Raw genomic sequence first — 20,897 nt, 5'->3', positions numbered from 1 at the left:
CATAACCCCTGAAAAACGGCCCCCACACCACACCTGCAGTGAATAATGCATAATAATAAATAATAAAGAGGTGTGTCCCAATACTTTTGTCCATATAGTGTATCTTTCAATTTCAGTACTGCAGCTTGTTGTTACTCATCAGCCAACACAGTTCTGAAAATATCATATTTTAGAAATGTTAGGCAACACTGACCACAAACTTGAGAGCCACTCCTGTATAGGTCTAACGTATAGCTTCTTACTTTGTGAGCACTGTCACGTATCAGTTAAAAGTCATTCATTCATTCTTATACCCAGAGTAACATTATGAGGCGTGCATGTGCAGTGAGCATATTCCACTTTAAGAGTTGAGGTGCATTAATACTGCATGGACTCTAGCATGGTGCCTCATCTGATTGTAAGTCGCCTCTAATGTTCATATTTACACTGAGAAGGGTAATTAATTTTAAAGACCTATCTGCCCTTTTGCTTGTTTAAATATTTATACAACAGCCTGGCACTGTGAGGAAGCAGCTACCATATATGGTAGAGAGATTGATTTAATTTTCTGGAATAATTCATTGCCGTTAATGACCAGAGCAGAGGAAGCCCATTTATCAGCTTGTCGAACATTCATCTGCAGCCAAGAACAGCACAATATCAAGAGATCAAATGTAAAATCATCTTGCCGATGACATTAAGCAACAGTCCTACCAGTCTGCCACATGAATGTGTCTGTGTCTGTCTCCAGCTGATTCATTTCCCCGCCAAATGCAGAGAATCAAAGTCATATGATTACAGAGCTATCACAGTGCGCTCAAATCTGAAGGGTAGAATCCAAACTTTCCCTCCTCTATTTTGTTTTATTTATCTGTTTCTGACAGCTTTCAACATAACAGCAGCAACAAATACTCTTCAGTCATTTGTTGCCATAGTAACTGCTGCCAGGATGAGCATCAGCTCTTGTGTAGTCAAGAGTCTTTAAAGGGCTAGCTCGCAGAGAGAGACAGACTCGGACGCTAGAAAAGACGGCACAGAGGTGCTCGTTTTTAAACTAGTCAGACAAAAGACATCAGTATGTCCTTCCACTGCAATACTGAAGCTTTGAGTCACCTGTGGTTTGCTTGAACAGCTGATACTTCACTGTAGAATCTGAGAAAAATGTGAAAACTATACCGAAATCTGTTCATCTCTATTAATTAGACTAAAGCTTTGTCAGTGTTTTACAAGCATGAAAAAGCTTAACGAAAGACAAGAGTCATGTATCTTATATTTGAGCCATGGGATGTGCACAGTCAGCCCCGTTTTGCAGGGTGTGATCTCTGCGTGTGATTTGACGAGGACGGGTCTGACAGCAGTTCGCTGGGTTCTGCCAATGGATCCACCTCAACAAAACAGACTAGGCAAACACAAACAAAACGCTTCACTTCAACACAATACAGGCTGCAAAGAAAAAGAGCCAAAAACACAAGGCTTAATGCAAATGACAGAACAAGAGTCTGCTTTCATTTTTAGTAACATTTTCTCTCAGGCCTGTATGAATGTGAGCTGAATCGCTGTTTCAGAGGCAAACAGGAGAATGATTACTTACTTATGCTGCATGATGTGCTGTGTCAAGAACCTCTCAGCAGGCTCATATTCAAGCCTCCTTGAACAATGGATAAGAGCCACTGTTTTGGGTGTAATTTAGGGACAAACAACAAACATGTTCTATGCTGTTCTCAGAATTCAGTTAAATAACGGTAATAATACAACATTTCCCATCAGACACAATGCTTTTCAGTGGTATTTAACAGATGTATTTTGTAACGGATGACATTTATCTATTTGTTTTTATGAAAGAAAGAAGCCATTATGTTTTCTATTATACCTGCTGTGTATTCCTGGAAAATGTATTCCATAACGCAGCATATAACCCTCTGGTGGTAAAATCATGCAACATAAGAGAGAATGCAATACGAGACAGGCTGCCAGACACTTGTTTTGCACCTCTGACTCATATCCTGATTGCACCTAGAGCTGACGTCGCTAGACTAAATTCACAAGTGGAATTGAAATACATTCTTGATATATACTGAAATTGGATTTCTTTTCTCTCGCCTAAATGTAAATTCCCAGTCATGTGACGTCCTACCATAAAAGCTATTTATGCTGCCAGTTCCTGAGGCAAGTGCACCTGGAACACGCAGATGCACTAAATCTAATTTCTGTTTGATCGCCCAGCACTGATGTAAAAAGAGGATATTATTGCAAGAGCGTCAAAAGAAAAAACTCACCTCTGGTTCCCCGTGGTCTCAAAGAGCTTGTGATTGTTATCACTTTACAGGTTCCAATTTGGTTGTGATGTTTTTTAACCAAAAACATAACACATAGATTATTTTATACTCCGTTTGACTTGCAATGTGATTTAACTGATCAAAAATGTTATGAAGCACCAGAATTTCTATATTTCATTAAAATCTTCTCTCAATTCTGATAGTAGTGCAAAAAAAATCACATTAATACTTAAGATGAAGCTCAAAAGGTTATTTTTCTGTCTGTGATGTTGATTCACACAAAATGTCTTTTGTTTGTAACATATTAACTGTTCTTCTTCTCCAATCCCCCCCCCCCCCCCCCCCCCCCCCCCCCGTGTTTGTCAAATATCACAATGACTTTTCAGACTTTTTAATTTGATGCATTACATCATTTTGCAGTGTCTGTGACTGCTGCACCAGCAACCCAGGAAGTGACTACAGTAAGTCGTGGCTGCCTGCCTACAGTAAGTGAGTCATATAAAGTTGAATATTAGCAGTGCAGAATGGAGCAGCGTTAAATGAGGTCTGATAAACTCTGTTTTGTATAAGTGAACTCTCATAGCAACATCAGGCAAAGTGTAAGGATGGCACATGGTCGCTGGCACATCGGCCATAGTGTGTGGGCCAGTGTGGCTGTAGTGCAGCTGTCATCAGGACACGGCTGGAACTCTCCACTGAAAAGGCAGAGAATTACATCAAATGAAAATGTTTATTGTCTTTTATTTGATTAATAAAAGCATATTATGTCAGCAGAGTTGATTGACAAGGTATAAAATAATCAAACTGATGTTTAATGCACCTGATGTGTTCACATTTTGTCTGGGATCATTCATTTAAAAGAGCTGAGCAATTGTTCCACAGAGAATAACAAATCAGAGGTTGGGACAGTTCAATTCATAAAACCACAGGATCATTAAAACAGATCATCCTAACATAGTATGCTCAAAATCACTTTAAAACACAACTGAAAACTTTGCCCTCACTGTGTAAGTGCCTAATACAATTTAGCAACTTTCTGAAATAACTAAAAGAAACACAACATTTTGAATTGAGCACTCGTGAATCGTCACAGTGCTTGTGTAATGAAAATGAAGTGGCAATTATCAATACGCAAAAAAACAAAGTTACACATTAAGGGACTGAATACACAGGAAGCATATTTTCTCTTTTCCCTGTATCCTCTGCACTCGGTAGTCCATCACCACATAACACAGTTAAGGAAATTACGAACATGCTAGAACCACTGGCTGAGGCAATATCAGTTCTAGTCATAAGCCATGAAAAGGCAAATTAGATACTTTCATCATTCCATTAGACAATAATCTGACACAGATTATATTCGTTATCCAAAATGTTACATGGAATTTGATATACTGGGCGTTGGTGGCATCACTACAAAGTTAACACTGGCTGACTTCGACATTTCAACTTTAAGTAAACTTAAAACTGAGAAATCTTTACAATGTGTATTTTATTACAGAACTACCTGCGAGAGACGACGAGAGTCAGAAAAGTCTGTTATGCAAGTTGAGTAAAGACACTGGAGAGCTTTTGCAAGTCTTTATGAATGCAGGAGCATGAGGCGCCAATAGAGGAGCTCACTGAGGGAGAGCACGGAGATCAGGAGCAGCACACTGACAGAGCTAAGTGACAGCTACTCTGACACAGAGGGAGACGTTTAGTCACGACCACGTCGCTGCTCTGCTCTGATTACAAAATGAGAGACGGAAAGAGAGTGGAAAAGGTGGCGTGGGGGCAGAAGGGGAGGGGGACTGGGGGAGACGCAGAGAGTGGTGTTTGTATGCACAGCGCGTGCACTGACATTAACCTTTCCCATTAATGAACCATTGGAGGGACTTCACTTGGGCAACGCTAAACACAGGAAGGAAGCAGGAAAGAAGAGGGTGAGGAGGAGGAGGAGGAGGAGGAGGAGCAGGAGGAAAGTTGTCTGTAGAGGGACAGAGGGGGTGATTCTATCCGGCCTTGTCACTTTTCCTGCCCTCGTTGCCGGTTCAATCAGTAACACACATTAGGAGCAAATTGAGTGGATAGATGATGCAGCTGCTTTCAGCCAGTCTGGAGCACAGAGAGCAATTACCACTGCTGAGCCCTGTTTAGCCATGTGACGTACTCACCGACACAATGACTTAAGATAGGCCAGTGGGTGGACTGTAATGGGGTGGGTGTATTTCTGTCTTATCATCTGGTTTGAGTTCAGCAATAGCAATAAAGTGAGTGCTTTTTTTTCATATAGACTTCATACTCTATAAGACAAGAGTTCTTTCACCTGTAAAATGGAGGATGTGGTTGACACAAAAGGGACAGAATAATATCAGTTAAGGGGAGTGGCTATGTATCTTGAAAAACTGCAGGGGAAGGTCATGCTCTGTACGTCTCCAAGGAGTGACCTAACTTGTTGGTGTGCCTTAACCTCAACCACAAGCCCAGTCAGCTGTCATTCCTCAAGGCACCGTGACAGACATCACTTATGTCGAAGATGACAGATGTATCTGGAAGACAAGCACAAATTCAATTTAGGCCTGCTCTGATGTCCAAAATTAAAGACTAATGACCTTTAAAAGTGAAAACATGTGGTGAGGTGAACAAGCGCTGGTTAAAAAAGGATGGAAGGTTGAGAGACAGATGAGGGGCGCCCTCATCTGGTTTTTTTGGTTAATTTCAATTGCAAACTATACAGCACATGTGTAATGAACTTCCAGCAATGCAGTATGCAGCAGTATTTTTGGCATTATGCTACCAACAAGTGGTATGAATGGAACGTCTGTGAGTAGAAGTGAAAGCTTACCACATCCTCAGGTGGTTTAATGATGTGGCTCGCATAAAAGGGCCATGATGTCCAACATATATTTTCTTTACTTACTTTAACCAGGACAAACTCACAGTTTGTAAGAGGATCATGTTAAGGACATGATAAGTTTTGAGCACAGTTTTAACATGATCACAAATAAATATCAAGAGGACAAAACCAGCGGCTTCCTCTCAACACTGCCTCCCAAAGTGGTTAACTAATGCTACATTATCTATGTAGCATTAGTGAATTAACAATGGGAATTTCTCACTGTGAGACTAATAAAGGATTATCTTGTCTTATCTTACTAATGCTGCCACAGTGTTTCCCTACATAATGTTACTAGCCAGTTGTAGGATAATAAGAAACTTTATCTTATATGTAACAGTTTTAGCACAGGTTTCAGCTGGCTAATGTCAGCGATAACACAACTAATGCAGGTGATAGACTATACTGTGTGTTTATAGTTAAAGTTGTTTTTTATGGTTGAAAACATAGCATGGAAGTAAGTCTATAGAAAGCTGTTAATAAATGCGGTTGATTTCATTCTAGCCTTTCTCAAAGGCTAACTGGATAACTTACAGTCTCAACTAGTTGGTTAGTTAACCTGTCTAGCTTAGTTCTTGTTTTAGTAAACTACCATCTATGCAGAAATATGTTCAGGTTCCATGTTGCCTTTTACACTATGGCTGTGGATTTGACTTTGTTTTTTTGTTTTTTTTTTTCAAATCTGTCGTGTTTGTCCTGTAAGGATAAAACTATGTGAACTAGAAGTTAAAAAAGATATACCACCATCAAAAAACTTGATGCAACCTACTTCCACCACTAGATGGCAGTGCTATTTTGCCTTTTCTGTTTTATTAGGGAAATGTACAGTTTAGCAATCTTGAGCCCCACACCTGCCCTGTCAGAGATGCACTCACTCCATTTCACATCAGACACAGTCTACCATGGGCTCCTTCAATTTCAAGCTGCCCCACAGAGCTCAACCACTTGAAAGAGACCAATATTTCTAAAAGACGGGACACAGTAAACGGCATCCTAATGAAGATCATACATTAGTGGCTGCTCCATAGTCCGCAACATGTTGTATTTATTTGTATGGCTCGGCAGTGATGATCTAAACCATATGAGGAGCTGAGTGGATCAGCAGAGACCTAGTGAGGAGGCAGGCCACCCACAGCCATCGCTCACTGCTCTCTTTCCTCCCCTCCTTAGGTCAGGCAGCATTCCTTCTGTGCCCTGGGGAGCTCTGCTGAAGAAGGGAACATCATTCAAGACTCTGATACTATAGCATATGCTACCTTCATTTTCCCCCCAGCGATCAAAAGGTAACATAAAAAAAAAAAAAAAACAGTGACAGACAAATGGGGAGACTCACATTACTTTAGCATTAGTAGCATACCTCTCAGTGTCAGAGGTGAATGAGTGCAGCGAGAGAGACGAGCAGTGCAGATGTTCAGACATGATAATGATAAAGGTCAGCCTTTGTCACCTACAGTGAGTGCTTTACGAAGTCTGGATGGTGCTAAACAAACAGACAGAGACGTATCCTCAGTATTTCCAGTGTTTTCAGTCACACTAGCTGTGCTTGACTGCGTTTGATCACAGGGTGAAAATGGAGGGATGGGGGCAGACATGAATGTTCTTGATAAGCTCTGACAAAGTCATGTTTATTGAACTTGATGCACTGCTCAAGGGTAGACAAGCTTCACTCCCACACTTCCCCTCATCTCTCAGTATTGTAACCGCAGCTGTAGAGCCAAATATCAGCATTCATTGATAAACCCAGACAGTCAACAAAATGAGGTACGAGAGACTGTGGTCCTGTCTTTCATCGTACACTGATCGTTTAAACTACAAAGAAGTATAGTTTGGGGTCAGTGCTGGATCACATCACTTCAAAGGATTATTGCTCGAGTACAATAATCAGATAAGATATAAGTATGTCATTTCTATAGGCCACTTTTCCCCCCAAAACCACATTGTGCAGCCAGACAGAAAATTACCATAATCAAACTGTATATGATTTACGAGGAGAAAGAGAAGTTCTGAGCTATGCCACATTAAAGAAGGACTTGAAAGAATACAGAACAAAATGTTCAGGACCCACAAGAAAAAAAAAAATCTAGTGACTTAAACTGCTTCTTAAAAGGTCACATTCAGTGATTATTATGCAATAAAGTATTTTCCCAAATACCTGAACAGCTCATTCAATAACCTTCATGAACAAAATAATAATAAAAAAAAAGTAATTTAAAGTTTAATAATGAAAAGGCTAATCTAAACCCACTCTAAATCTTTTCCAGGACTTAATTAGCCTTTAATTAGTCTAATATGGTGTGAAAATGTTTTGTGAGGTCATGTAAGTGCCCAGCGTCTGGCGCTGGAGGGCATGGATCATTTCCCGACTCTGGAAATTGAGTCAGAGTCAAACTGTGTCCTGCCCTGGCTTATTACTGGCTGAGAGGATCGCCCATCCCAGCAGCATAATTCCATCTGGGCTAAATATTTATATAGAGGGGGAACGACATCACTTATCCACAACACATTCATTCACATAAGGGAGAGCTACTTCCAGAGTGGAGTTAGGAACTCTGTTTTGGAACATCACTTCTTCTTGCTGATATTTGCTTAGACAAGCTTTCAGAAAAGTTTGTACTAACTAGAGAACACAATGAGCTTTTCCGCCTATGTTCTTGGAGTGATTCTCACTTTTTATCAGATTGGGAGGAATCCCGCCAGTGGTGAGTGGACCTTTTTGTTCCTTTGTGTATGTGTGTGTGAAAAAGTAGGACAACAATGTCGCATTGCTTTAAAATAACTGAATGGATAAATTATCTTGCACTTATCCTAGTGATGAGGTACTTTTTTCCCCCCAGAATTCATATTTTTATATTTTTACTTCAACCTCTATATCTATCTGGGTAGATAGATAGATAGATAGATAGATAGATAGATAGATAGATAGATAGATAGATAGATAGATAGATAGATAGATAGATAGATAGATAGATAGATAGATAGATAGATAGATAGATAGATAGATAGATAGATAGATAGATAGATAGATAGATAATACATGGAAAAACATTCTGTCACACAAGTGTTATATATTTACATTCTAGGTAAAACACAGTGCAACAGTTTTAGAATTATCAATTTATTTAGTGAATATTGACTAGTCCAAAATGACAATGGTTCAGTTTTCTAAGATACACATTTTTGTACATGTTGTATCAGTTTATATGTATATGTCGATTAACTTCTTGTTGATATAGCTAGATATATATGTATTGTAATATGGTCTTATCTCCAGCTGGAATGTGCTGGCTGCAGCAGAGTCAAGACCAAAGGTGTGACATGGTCCTGATGAGAGGGGTGACCAGAGAGGAGTGCTGTGCCGGGGACCGCCTGGACACAGCGTGGTCCAACACCAGCCTGCCCATGAATGAGGTCAGCCTGCTGGGCTTCCTGGGAATTGTTTCCTGTAAACCATGCAAAGGTAAACAAACAAACCGTTAAAAAGAAAATTAACTGAGTCCTCCATGTAATAGGAATCAGTCACTCTTGTATTGCTTTGGTGCTAGTCATTGCATGTAACCCAAATCGTAAATGCTGTACTGTGTTACTTTGAGCCCACATTTAAATTTATAGTCATACTGTGTGTAAACAACCTAAATAATTTTCACTGGACTCAGTGCTGGTTTTAAGGTAAGTATTAGGAATTTTACTGCTTAGATATCATTTGCATAAGAGAACAGCAGAGCCAACTTGTGTTTTTAAATATCACAGTAACAAAACTGGCTTTTCTATTACACAAAATAATGCTCTGTGGGGAGTTAGCGAAAGTTAACTGAAACCACATCATTTATGAATCAAGATATTTACACAATGGGTTCCTGGTGCAGCTTTCTAACAAAATGCAGACGTGGATAGAGAGGCGTTCCACATAACTCCACCCAGAAGCTTCAGGAATTTCTACAAGGTTCATTCCGGTTCACTTATAGATAAATTCTCATATTTCATAAGCAGTAATTAGGCTATGTGATCATAGACCAAAAATGTGAATTGATAAGTTCCAGTAAAAATTTTAGCAACTGGAAGTTTTTCAACACAGTTTTCTCTGGCCTTGTCAGATGGCTGGGAGAAACTGAGATATGGACTGTATTTAGATAAACCTGAAAAAGACTGAGAGATCGCAGTGAAAGGTAGTCTACAGCTAAAGAAAATCTTCTCATATAAAACTAAAAGGCTGCATCACGTGGAAAATGAATGAAGTTGTTGAATAGAACCTCTGTCCTTGTTGTGTGTTCACTTTTTCTATAGCTAGTTAAAAAAAGGAGCCCTGTTTGCTTCCATGAGCAAAATAAGAAAATACATTCCTGCAGGCTCGAATAAATGCCTGCCACATGCCCTGATGTCTGGGACTCATAATGTGCAACACTATCTTGATCATTTGGAATTCTGTGGGTGGAAAATGTTGGTATCATGAATGTCAATGGAAGTTTATCGGTGCCTTACACCTACATCATCACAAGATGTTTGTTTGTTTCCAGACATTCTGTTCATACGAGACACAGAGGTGATAATGACAAAATGTATACGCAGCAAAAGACGGAGTGAAAGATGGAAATCAACCAAAAGGGGAAAAAATACTGCTGTGGCAAGAACAGGATATTGAAGCTAGAGAGAAGAGAAAGGAAATAAGAAATAAGTTCCTCATTGTTTACAGAATCCTCAGGACTCAGAGCTGATCAGGCATCATCTCTAAAGACTCAGAGAGGTCCTGGGAAGAGACCTGTGTGCATTGTCAAATGTTAATTCTGTGCTGTGTAGGATTACAGTTCCTCCTGTGCTTTGACATTATGGGCTGTCAGAGGAGCCCAGGGCTTCCTCATTTCTCAGTCTGTAAACTTCTCTGACAGCTATTTGAACTCCGTCTACCTCAGAGCCCCTGCGTCCCTCTGCAGGAGCTCGGCCCAGTCTGTCTGCAGCCGTACACATAGATCTGTTATGAAAACACGCCAGCCTCACATTCCACCCGGCGAGACACCCCTGTGTGTAATGGTCAATAAAGAGATGTGATTATTGTAAATATTGTGCAAGGTGAAAATTGTGTTATGGTCTGGGAAAACCCCAGATCTCAAGCTTGTTTTGTATGAAAATGCCTGAGGATCACCTGATGTCTGCAGACTTGTTAATACAGTAACATTACACAGACAGTGTGCAGAGCTCATGCACATATGAAACCACTCACTGTGCTTTTGTAGAGACTTGCGAGGGAGTCAAATGTAGTCCTGGGAAGGTTTGCAAAATGAAGATGGGAAGGCCCCAGTGTGTGTGCTCTCCAGACTGCTCTCACATTTCCCGGAAACATGCTGTGTGTGGCAGCGATGGAAAATCATATATGGATGAGTGTACCCTGCTGATGGCCCGCTGCATGGGCCACCCAGACCTGGAGGTCATGTACCAAGGAGAGTGCAAAAGTAAGCAAGATTGATCCAGTTTACGCACAAAAGCAATATATCACACTCTGTTTATTTTTGCTAATAGTCCTTCTCTCTTCATGTCTTGCACAGAGTCATGCTCCAATGTGGTGTGTCCAGGTACCCACACCTGTGTGACTGACCAGACCAACAGTGCTCACTGTGTTATGTGCCGCACGACCCCTTGCCCAATACCCATGCTGTCTGAGCAGGCAATCTGTGGTAATGACAACATCACTTACCCCAGTGCCTGCCACCTCCGCCGGGCCACCTGCTTCCTCGGCCGCTCCATAGGTGTACGCCACTACGGCCACTGCAACAGTAAGGCTATAAAAAACACCTGTCGCTTTCTCTTTTCACCTGTCTCACTTGTCTATGATAATATAGGTAACAATGAGTATCCTACAGCTTTCATGCAAGTAGCTCTTGACTCTCTGTTTTTGTCCAGATCCCCCTCGGAAATCTCACAATTTGGAAGGCAGTGAGGAAAACGCAGTTTAGACGGATGACTCCGAACAGAGTCCTTTTTCAAGAGATGAGTTCATCAACAAACGTTTCCGAGTGTTACACCACTAGCTTCCCATGATGACCTCTTTTCATGACAATCACCCCCCCCCCCCCCTCCTTTGTGCACAGAATGGCAATATGTTTGATATGGATAGAAAACCTCTGTTGGATTACATACACTCCTTTAACTGCCTCAAAAAAAAGCTACAAAAACCTGTGAGCAATTTGTGTTAATCTTGTGTTGGTCCTGGAAACAGAGGCAGGTGAACAAATGTGTCTCGACATAGAAGCTCTCGAAGCTTTGGGAGATGTGTGCATATTGTAAATAGAATACCACTACTATTTATTGGAGAAGGTATCAAACTCTATTTATGTTTTTATCCTAGCAACAAATCCATATACCCCTTGGAAAGCTGATGCAAAAAAAAAAAAAAAAAAGTATTTATTGTGTTTTTTTTTTTTTTCTTTATTGTGTACAATAGTGGTCACTGGCATTGGCATTTTACAACAGTTTTTACAGTCTCCATTCCCCACAAACAAGCAGTTGCTCCTCATAAGCTGATGGAGAGCTACACTAATTTGTTTGGAAAGTTGATACCACTTCATAGCCTGCCAATGTGGTTTCAGTTCACCACAAACAAGAACAGGACAACGACAGTTGTACTCTGTGTATTATAGCTTTTGTCTGGAGGTGAGGAAGGGGTTCAGCCTAAACAAACCTGTATAGTCTCTCTCTCTCCCCACACATGTTTACTTTAGATCTTGATCCAACCACTCAGCCACCCGCTGATCACTAAAATGATCAGTTTGGTTGTGTTTGTAGGAGTCTCAGAAGGCTGTTGGTACAACCCCAAATCCCTCTACAATACCTCCTCTGTTGAATGCTTGGCTTTGTTTTCTTAATGCATTTCATAGGCTGTGCTAGTTTATTCCGTTGCTGTTTTGCTGCTTTGATTTGATTTGACTTTTTTAAAAGAACTTGCTGGACAGACAAATGTAATCAGTATCATCCAATTACAAGGAAATTAAATTTGTCTGCGAATAGACCTCAGTTTAGGCTAACTGAACATACTTGATTACACTGCAGCCAGAGGTGAGTCAATCATTGGTAATTCTGGTCAATTTCGACACAAATGACTTATTTTAAATAGTCAAGTGATCTAACTAAATATTTCAACTGAAAGCAGATGTTTGAAATGCTCAGTAATCTTTTCAGTTTGTCACGGAACAATTCAACGACTCTCTTGTAAATAACAGTCTCATATGTACCTACCTGTGTACTTACTGTGAAGTTTGAATGATGAATGCATCAACATATTTTTGTATTTTTGTACTGCCATTCAAAACAACATAAAGTTTAATATTTGTCACAACGTGTCTTCTTTCTTTTACAACTTTTGAAACAGGATCATACTTGATTCCTGCCCACGGAATGTGCTGTGCAACCTGCTTTTCCTGTTACATCTCAGTTCACCTCCGCATACTGTCTGCAGACTATTATAATACATTCAATACACAATGATACACGCATCACCCTACAACTGTGAAACTGCGTCTGACGTATTTTATAATATTTGGATTTCTTTAAACTGTGTCACAGTCTTAATCATAGCCAAATGAGATCATATTTGTGCCCTAAGGGGAACTGGACAGCTTTCCTCTCACGCTGGGATTCGGTTGGTGGAGGAGGCTCCAGCAGCCAGCCAGGCACTCACTTTATGCGTGCAGTGGTTAGACCTCCCCTCTTGTGCGTGCAGTGGCTGAGCCTCCTCGTTGACAGGCCTCTTGAGGCCTCATGTGAGACTCGACGGAGAATCAAATCCAGGCCGGGTGGCTTTTCTCCTCAGGGATATCCCCCTGCTCTAGATTAGGAGGGAGGGGTCAGGGGATGGGGGGTGGGGGTAGTGTGAGGGAACGGAGGAAAGAATGTTTCGAAGTGCTGAGGCCTGGGTACTGACTCACTTTCCTGAGTAAAGTACCTCCCTTGTTTTTCTGTCTTTCTCTCTCCCTCCTCTGAATCCTGCGCTCCGCCATGCAGCAGCATCTGGTTCAGCTTTAGGAAGATGTTTATATTCCTGTCCAAATACCCTTTTATTACACTGGGAATGGAATTAGATGTTTTGTTAGTTCGAACCGGGCAAATAACAATGCCACAAGGGACTGTTGCTGTGCCCACAAGTAAAACTGTCTTTTTCAGAAATGTGCCTTTAAATGTACCTTAAAAAGAAAAGAAATTAGCTTAGCCACACAAGCATATTGGGCAAATTTTGTCATCGGGCATGCAGACATAACCTCAGTGTGGCCCACTGGACTTCTTCCTAAGCAGCAGATGACTTTCTGTCCAATGAGGCCATCTCTCATGCCAAGCTTGTGATTAATGCATAGAAATGTATTCCAGATATTCTGTCTAAACTTGAACTGCCTAATCGGCACCTCATTCTGTGTTAATATAATGCTAAAGCCAAGTATTCCCGTACCTTTGTGAGTGTGAACCACCTATAAATTCTTCTGCAACCCACATAATATACTCACCAAACCAGTGTTTCAGTGCCACAGTTTAAAAAGTGGCCACCCCACAGGAATTTGCAGTGAACACCCATTGAAATAAAGTATTTGCCACACTTTGCGGTGCATATGTTGAAATGACTGTTGGCCATGCAGTAAAATACACAACTGAAAAATAAATTGAGACAGCACTTTTGATACATGTGTCTGGACAAACCATCCTGATGGACACAAGACAAGAAGCATCCCATTTGTTTCTGTCATTAGGACTGTGTAAACAGCGCAGTACCCTCTCCAGGAACAACCTGTGTATCATTACTGCACAGCCCTCTGACTGATATCGGATATGATGCGTTTGTATGACACCAGTGGTGGTAATGACATAACCACAGAGTAAACCTATGAGCCATTTCAGAGCTATTCTAATTACACTCAACACGAGACCTCAGGAATTCTCTGCCCACTTTACTCCATATTTCATTCTTCTTTCTACATGTTATGGTCTGTGGTTCAGCCAGTGAGGAGTTAGCCTCACTTCTGAAACACAGCTGTCTGTCTGTGTCTGTGTGTGTGTGTGTCTGTGTTTCTGTATATTTGAGTGTGTGTGTGTGTGTGTGTGGGTGTGATTATGGATACTACTCTCCCGCTGAAGCTCACCTGTTATAAGCATGGGATCAGTCACACATATTACATCACAACCTCTGGCTGTGTTGTTTACATCCATACAAACACATGGGCTTATAATGTGACGCCCACACTGACATTTCACGGATGCGTAATCGTCCTACTCTGATATGTCAGAGCCTTTTTCTCAACTATGTCCACATGGTATCATTTCCGCTAAGTTGACTTACTATTTCCAGTAAGCTAACAGCCAGCATTTAGATCTGAAATGATGTTGTGATGAGACCAGGCGCTGCGGAGTGTTTCTGAGACCACCCACTCTCTGGATCGCGCCACTGGCTTGTAAACAGCTCAGTCCCACAGCTGAAACTAATAGATATCAGATCCATCACTCCATCACAATATATCTGCCTCAGACATTATTTCCCAGACTTGCTTTGTTACATGACGAGTCTTTTAATTTTCCACATGTGCCTGACATTTAACTTTTGACAACTGATTGTTATACTGAGACAAGAGCCTGGATTCCAGTCTTATGGTTTATATTGCTGCAGATGATGTGTTATGCATTTCTCAGAAAGGCTTTATATGATCTCTGATCTCATCTCATGTATTTTTTTATTGAGGCATATCAGACAATCGATCAGCCTAACTGTCATCCTAGATGAACACTCAACATTTGTAGACACGATGGACGTGTCAGCATCTTACAGAAAAGAGAAATACTGTTTAGGAAATGTTCAAAAGTTTAATTTTGTACCCTCATTTGCAACATAAATAATCAGTTCATGCTGTTAGAGCCTCAGGATGGAAATGTTTGCCGGAGCAACTTTGCAGCCAAAGCTACCATCATCACTTTAAGCAACAACTGAAATTCCAGGCAGGTTTACTGCAAATGAGCAGTGTTTGTAAGTGATTTGGTCAGGATCAGATCCACAACAATAAATCAGCAGAGTTAGGAAGTTGTGCAAAGACTAATTGTCCCCAATTATTGTTGGTGAATTGTTTCACTTCCTCATCATGACCTCTGGAACAGCTTCTCTTAGGGCTATGTGTGTGGTCTAGTAAGTCTAACAGGAGGACATTATAGTGGGAATAAAACAAGACATGCTAGGATTTTAAAATAATTTGAAAAATGTGACAAATCAAAACAAAGTATGAATTGTTATCTGAAATAAAGTCACTTTATTATGGCATTCAATAAACATTTAGGTACTTTATCGGACTCCTCAGGGATTTTAAAGTATTTGGGAACACGTGTTTCTCAGACATGTATAATATGTGATTGTTGTCTTCCTTTTCTTGGCACTGACAAGTGCACTGAATTAACTGTGGTTTGAGTTGATGTTGAAATATCAAGCCACATATCTGAAAAAAGTCAATGAAGTGTGATAATTGGGCTACACTTAGTTTCCAAACTTGACTTAAATTGAGTACAGTTGTGCAATTTGAGGCTTGGAAAATTACCAGGCCATGACCATAATTTCACATCAGCTCTGCAGGTGGCTTTCGTATCGAAACAGAACACAAATACCTTTTTATTATAGGCATTGGCCCAGATACCTGCTTGTTTGTAATGGAAAGTTGGTTGAACATTTAAGTTGCTGTGTTGTATCATGGTATTCTATGCAAATTTAGCATAGATGAGAGTGGGAAGGTTGCCGTTGCAGTACAGATTTCATTTTGCCCATTCATTATTAACAACTTCTTTCAATTGGACAGCTACATTTGCTGCTATAGGACACGTAATTAAATCATCTGTTGGGAGATCCTCTGCTTGTCAAAGAAGAACAGTGTACCACAGTGGGCCTGTATGGTTTTTATTCACGTAGACAGAACTGCACATTTTGTAAACAGCCTGCTGGTCAGTTTCAGATCAGAGGCATAGCAGCAACCATGAATCGTGTTATTAGCCCAAGTGCTGCTTAGTGCGGGCCCTGGAGGCTACAAGACGTTCAGCTGTGTGCGCTAATACATGTGCCAAGCTCAAACATATTGTATACTCTTTGCACGCAAAACGTTTAAACAGCACACCCTGGAAACCCACATGCTCATACACACAAACAGACACAGGTTTACACATACACGTAATGCATGCCAAAAATAATACTCCAAACTCTCCTGTAGAGAATATTCTGCACAGTGCTCTTCTCATGCACACACTTTGCAAGTGTCCCCAATTCACTCTCACAGCCACCTGCAGGCAAATTTCTTTATGACATGAATATTCTTGTTCTTCTTTTTCATTCAGAATTTTTTGACATTTATATCACCGGTACCTGTTTATAATTTTTTTACCAAGACCAAATGTTTATAGCTGTGCAACTGCATGTTGTGTCAAAAGTACAGCCATCCTTTCAGTTAAACACGGGGGCAGCTGTGGCCCAGAGGTTGGAGAAGCGGCTTGTGATCGGAGGGTCACTGGTTCGATTCGGCAGGAAAAATTTGGGTGTGGTGGAGTGATTAATGCGGAAAAAAAATGCAAGGCACTTAACCCCCCAATATGCTCCCCGGGCGCTTGACGCTCCCCTCTGCTCCTGTGTGTGTTTCACTGCATGTAATTTGCCGGGTGTTGCATGTGTGTTCAACTAAGGATGGGATAAATGCAGAAGTCAAATTCAGTATGTGTATGTAAAAAATATATATACTGCCAATAAAGATTCTTCTTCTAATGCTGACATGTTAGCATGCTCACAGTGACAATGCTAACCTGCTAATGTTCAGCGGCTTTGTTTTTAACTAAGTTTAGCTTAGCACGTGCTAATTAACACCAATCACAAAGAGCACCAAAGGCTGATCAGATTTTTGTTGCTTTTGCATCTGATTGGTCATCAGCAAAAGTATTGGATTATTTAAAAGTTTGACTTGATAACGGCACAAGCACAAACTGTTATCCTCAAGGAAGCACGAGATGAATGGTTATGGGATTAGCAACTGATTGGCACCAAGAATATCTTTAATCCTTGTAGTAGTTGTTGAGATATTTCAGTCTGCACCAAAGTGGTGGACGAATCCCCATTTTAAAGAACAAGATTTTCATCCCAACATCCACGCCAAAAGTGAGATTAAAGGGTGTTAGACGCTACAAGTCACCTTCTGACATTAAGTGAATAAAAATAGACATCAACAGAGTGAAAAGTATTTAAACTGTTAAAAGAAAAGTATTTTCAATAGAGTGTACTGTGCATACTTTGGACAGATTGCTACAATCTAATGACGCAATGTGTCAATAAAAGCAGATAAAATCAAACTCTGCTGAAACATCTGCATTGAGAGACCAAAAACACTCAAACACAACTTAGGAAATTGAACTTGCTAATTGTACACATGTGTTCCTCTAGCAACATCTATATTTTGTTAGCTGCCAAGTGATGTAATCCCAAACAGTCATGTACCAATGTTGTACTGAGGGATTTTGTTCTGGAACACAAGCAGAGCGGGTTGTACAGAACAGAAAGGACACCTGCTGTGATTTAAGTATGTAAAGTGGTACATACAGGTTGAGGTTGAGGCTGATGTTAGGTTTATTTTTTAAAGACAGCTTTGTCCATCACTAATGTTGACCCTCAAAGCCTTCTTGCTGTTTTTCCAGGGATCTTATGGTGTGTGTGCATGTTTGTCTGATGCACAGCTCTTGTGACACATGGCCTCAAACAGAGTGTGTCTGGAGGGGGAGAGAGTCTTCGATGGGTTGGACTGAAAACAAGTGACGCATGACTAAGAGGCCCAGGAAGTTCCAGCAGGCGGCTGTTATTGCTGAGTGTGTGGTTGTGTGGATGTGTGTGTCTATAGACATGTTTATGTGTGAGTGTGTGAGTGTGATTCAGGGGCCCAGAGAGACAGTGTGGGGCAATCCCGGCTGGAGAGTCTGGAAAAACTCTATGGAGTGACAAAAGCAGCAGTGTCCCTTGCAGCATATCCGTCTGCTGCCTTGGCTGCAACTATTAATTGCCTCCAAGAGTATAACAGAAATGAAAGCATAAAAAATAGGCAGAGAAAGCAACAATCATTATATAGTGTAAGTTGCTGTACGTGGATGTATGCATGCATGTGCATATACATGCCTTTGTAGCCTAAAGGCTCCTTAGTTACAGTAGCAGGAAGAGATGCAATTAGTTACTTCCACCCCATGCAGTGTTTTACAGCATGTGCTAAGAGGTTTAATCAGCATTACAGCAAGAAAATATCTTATGTATTTATGCTTCCTGTAAAGCAGTGTAGGTCCAGTCATGCAACAATATGATTTTTGGTCAACAAATTCCAAATCCAGATTGGTAGTGATCTAAAACTACATTACGCGGACGGTCTCTCTGTCTGGTAGAGTTGTTTTCTGCTGCTCACATGACCTGTCTCTGACCCAAAGTCACTCACTCCCCAGATTGCATTGCTACAATAAGCATTTGACTGGGTTGGCGGTGACGCACTGAGTGCAGAGAGACAATAGCTTACCTCAGCCAGGCAGACATAGCAAACCTCAGTGCTATCAGACCCTCTCTAATCTCAGCCCATGGGACAGCCATGTCTCTCCTGCTCCCACATGGCCAGATCAGACACAATGTCGGCCTAGAGAGAGGACACAAGTTCAAGTTCATGTTCTTTTATTGCGAACAACAATTAATACAGAGCAGTTGTTTGCAATGAAATTATCAGGCTCCCTGCAACAGTGTTTAGATATACACAAAAATATGTATAAAGAAAAATAATATAAGTGCAAGAAAATCTAATTAGAATCTAAGAATCTATACAATAGTGCAGTAGAATACATATAGGAATAAAATTCAGTACAAAATGAAACATAAATTCAAATAGAATACTGTGGTAGGCTGGTAAAAAAAATTAAAAAAAAATTAAAATGTAGAAACTGTGATGTAAACTGGCTGTAGAGCAATGCAGCATGTGTACAGACATATATATGTAAATATATACGTGTGTGTGTGTGTGTGTTGTGATGGCTGATATAATTTAATTATATTATTTAAATAAATGATGACATAAAGAGGTAGCAAAATAAATATATGTGCTGAGTTGTAAACAGTAAGTAACCAGGGAAGTAAACAGGTGGACTTATTGCAGTAGAACACCGCACAGTACTAGTAAGTGCAGTACAAGTAGGCAGTAGTATAGAGCAGTATGACTGCATTGTGAGTAAAGTGTCATAAGAAGGCATAATCTGGTTGCACTGTGAGCTTTGTTATGATGGAATGTCCAGTTTTATTGTGACTAATCATATCTCTGAAGTGTTGGGAAATTAAAACATTGTGTTACTGAAATTTTACAGTTGTTCCACTTTTAGGCCATTAGAACATGTGACTTTTCTGCACCATATTAAAATAGAATAAGTGTGTTAGATGATAATGTATACATTGTTACAAGGCTTTTTCCATAGAATTATGGTATTTTACCGTGCACCCATAAAATACCATAAGAGTAAGCTGCACCCAGGTCCACTCTCCTTAAGCGCATAAAATGGAACATTTGTAAATAAAAATCAGGCCAGACAGCTTGAGAGACGTGATTGGCTGATGGGCAGTCGGATGGGAACTCCTACTTAGTCTCAACATGCGGTGCCAAGCACAAGAGATACTCCAGGCTTGTGTGACATGTTTATAGCTGTCAATCTGCAGTTACGGGAATCGCATTAAGGATACCTGCGAAGAAAAATACTGAAGAAATTTTAAATTGCAATGTCCAAAATGAAAACAGACCTGAAAACAAAATAAAAATCAATCATTCCCACCTCCAGTTCTTATGTAAGAAAGTGATCTCTGAGACCTTTGCTGCTATCTCAGTGCCGCCAGATAGCCGCGGTTGTGTTTGCATTTGCATAAAAGGAGCCAATGTCTTTCCCATGAGAAAGGCTACTCATTTACTGTATCTTTTTTCTCACATTTGACACTTGATAAAATGGTCCCAATAACTACTGTCAAATAATCAAGGTCGAAATAAAAACCTGCCTTTGACGCTATGTGTTGAAACAGATTTTAATCGCTTTAAGTATGCCTGTTAGGCTCAAGAGGTGGTTGACAGGAATCCAATGGAAAAGTAACATGTGTCAGAATAAATCCAGTGCAATGCCAGATTGGAAAAACACATCTCTGGTTTTCATGTGAACAGGGAGAGCAGGGGGGGCCTGAAATAGCAGGGAAACGACATGAGTTCACTGGAGACACAGTGGGCTGATATGCGATACAGATTTGCTGGGGTGTGACATTAACCAGACAGCAGTTCTTCACTTAACCCAGTTTTCCTAACATATATAATCTGACTGAAAATCTCATAAATTCCCAAAGAAACTTATCAAGAGTATGTGATGTCCCCAGTCCCTGCTATTACAACGTGAAATATAGAACCGGTTCTCAACACTTGATACACAAAAGCACCACCATGTGGCCACTTCTTGTAAGACACATGATTTTTAGTGGTTGTCAAATGAAAATAAGTTTTAAGTTAAACTCTTTGCAGTAAAACAAATTGTCTTTCATCCGTTCCTATTACACAATTAATTGATTTAACATAATTTACTCTTGAAATTTTATCTAGTACATAAGTTTGTATTGACCTTTTTATCAGCTATCCAGCAATACCCCGCTAATTCTTTACATGTAGTCAAGGTGGTCATTATTTTTATTTAACAACGTAATATAGTTTAACATTATCTAATGTAGTATTGCCCAGTCACATGTTCGT

General features: G+C 40.4%; 1 protein-coding gene across 2 annotated transcripts; it reads left to right on the top strand.

The window, feature by feature from the left end:
• Positions 1–7,595: 7,595 nt before the first annotated feature.
• On the top strand, positions 7,596–12,451 carry fstl3 (follistatin-like 3 (secreted glycoprotein)). 2 transcript variants are annotated; one of them, XM_046392524.1, is made up of 5 exons: positions 7,596–7,832; positions 8,405–8,590; positions 10,359–10,574; positions 10,668–10,895; positions 10,998–12,451. In XM_046392524.1, exons 1-5 carry the CDS (start codon positions 7,763–7,765, stop codon positions 11,057–11,059), a joined length of 762 nt encoding a protein of 253 aa, XP_046248480.1. In that variant the 5' UTR covers positions 7,596–7,762; the 3' UTR covers positions 11,060–12,451. The 2 variants fall into 2 exon arrangements, with proteins under 2 accessions (XP_046248480.1, XP_046248481.1); XM_046392525.1 differs by having other exon boundaries at positions 7,601–7,832; positions 11,023–12,451.
• Positions 12,452–20,897: the final 8,446 nt, after the last annotated feature.

Source organism: Scatophagus argus, chromosome 6 (genome assembly GCF_020382885.2).
Source record: "Scatophagus argus isolate fScaArg1 chromosome 6, fScaArg1.pri, whole genome shotgun sequence".
Classification (NCBI taxonomy): Eukaryota; Metazoa; Chordata; class Actinopteri; family Scatophagidae; genus Scatophagus; species Scatophagus argus.
This window is presented reverse-complemented; position numbering and strand designations above follow the sequence as displayed.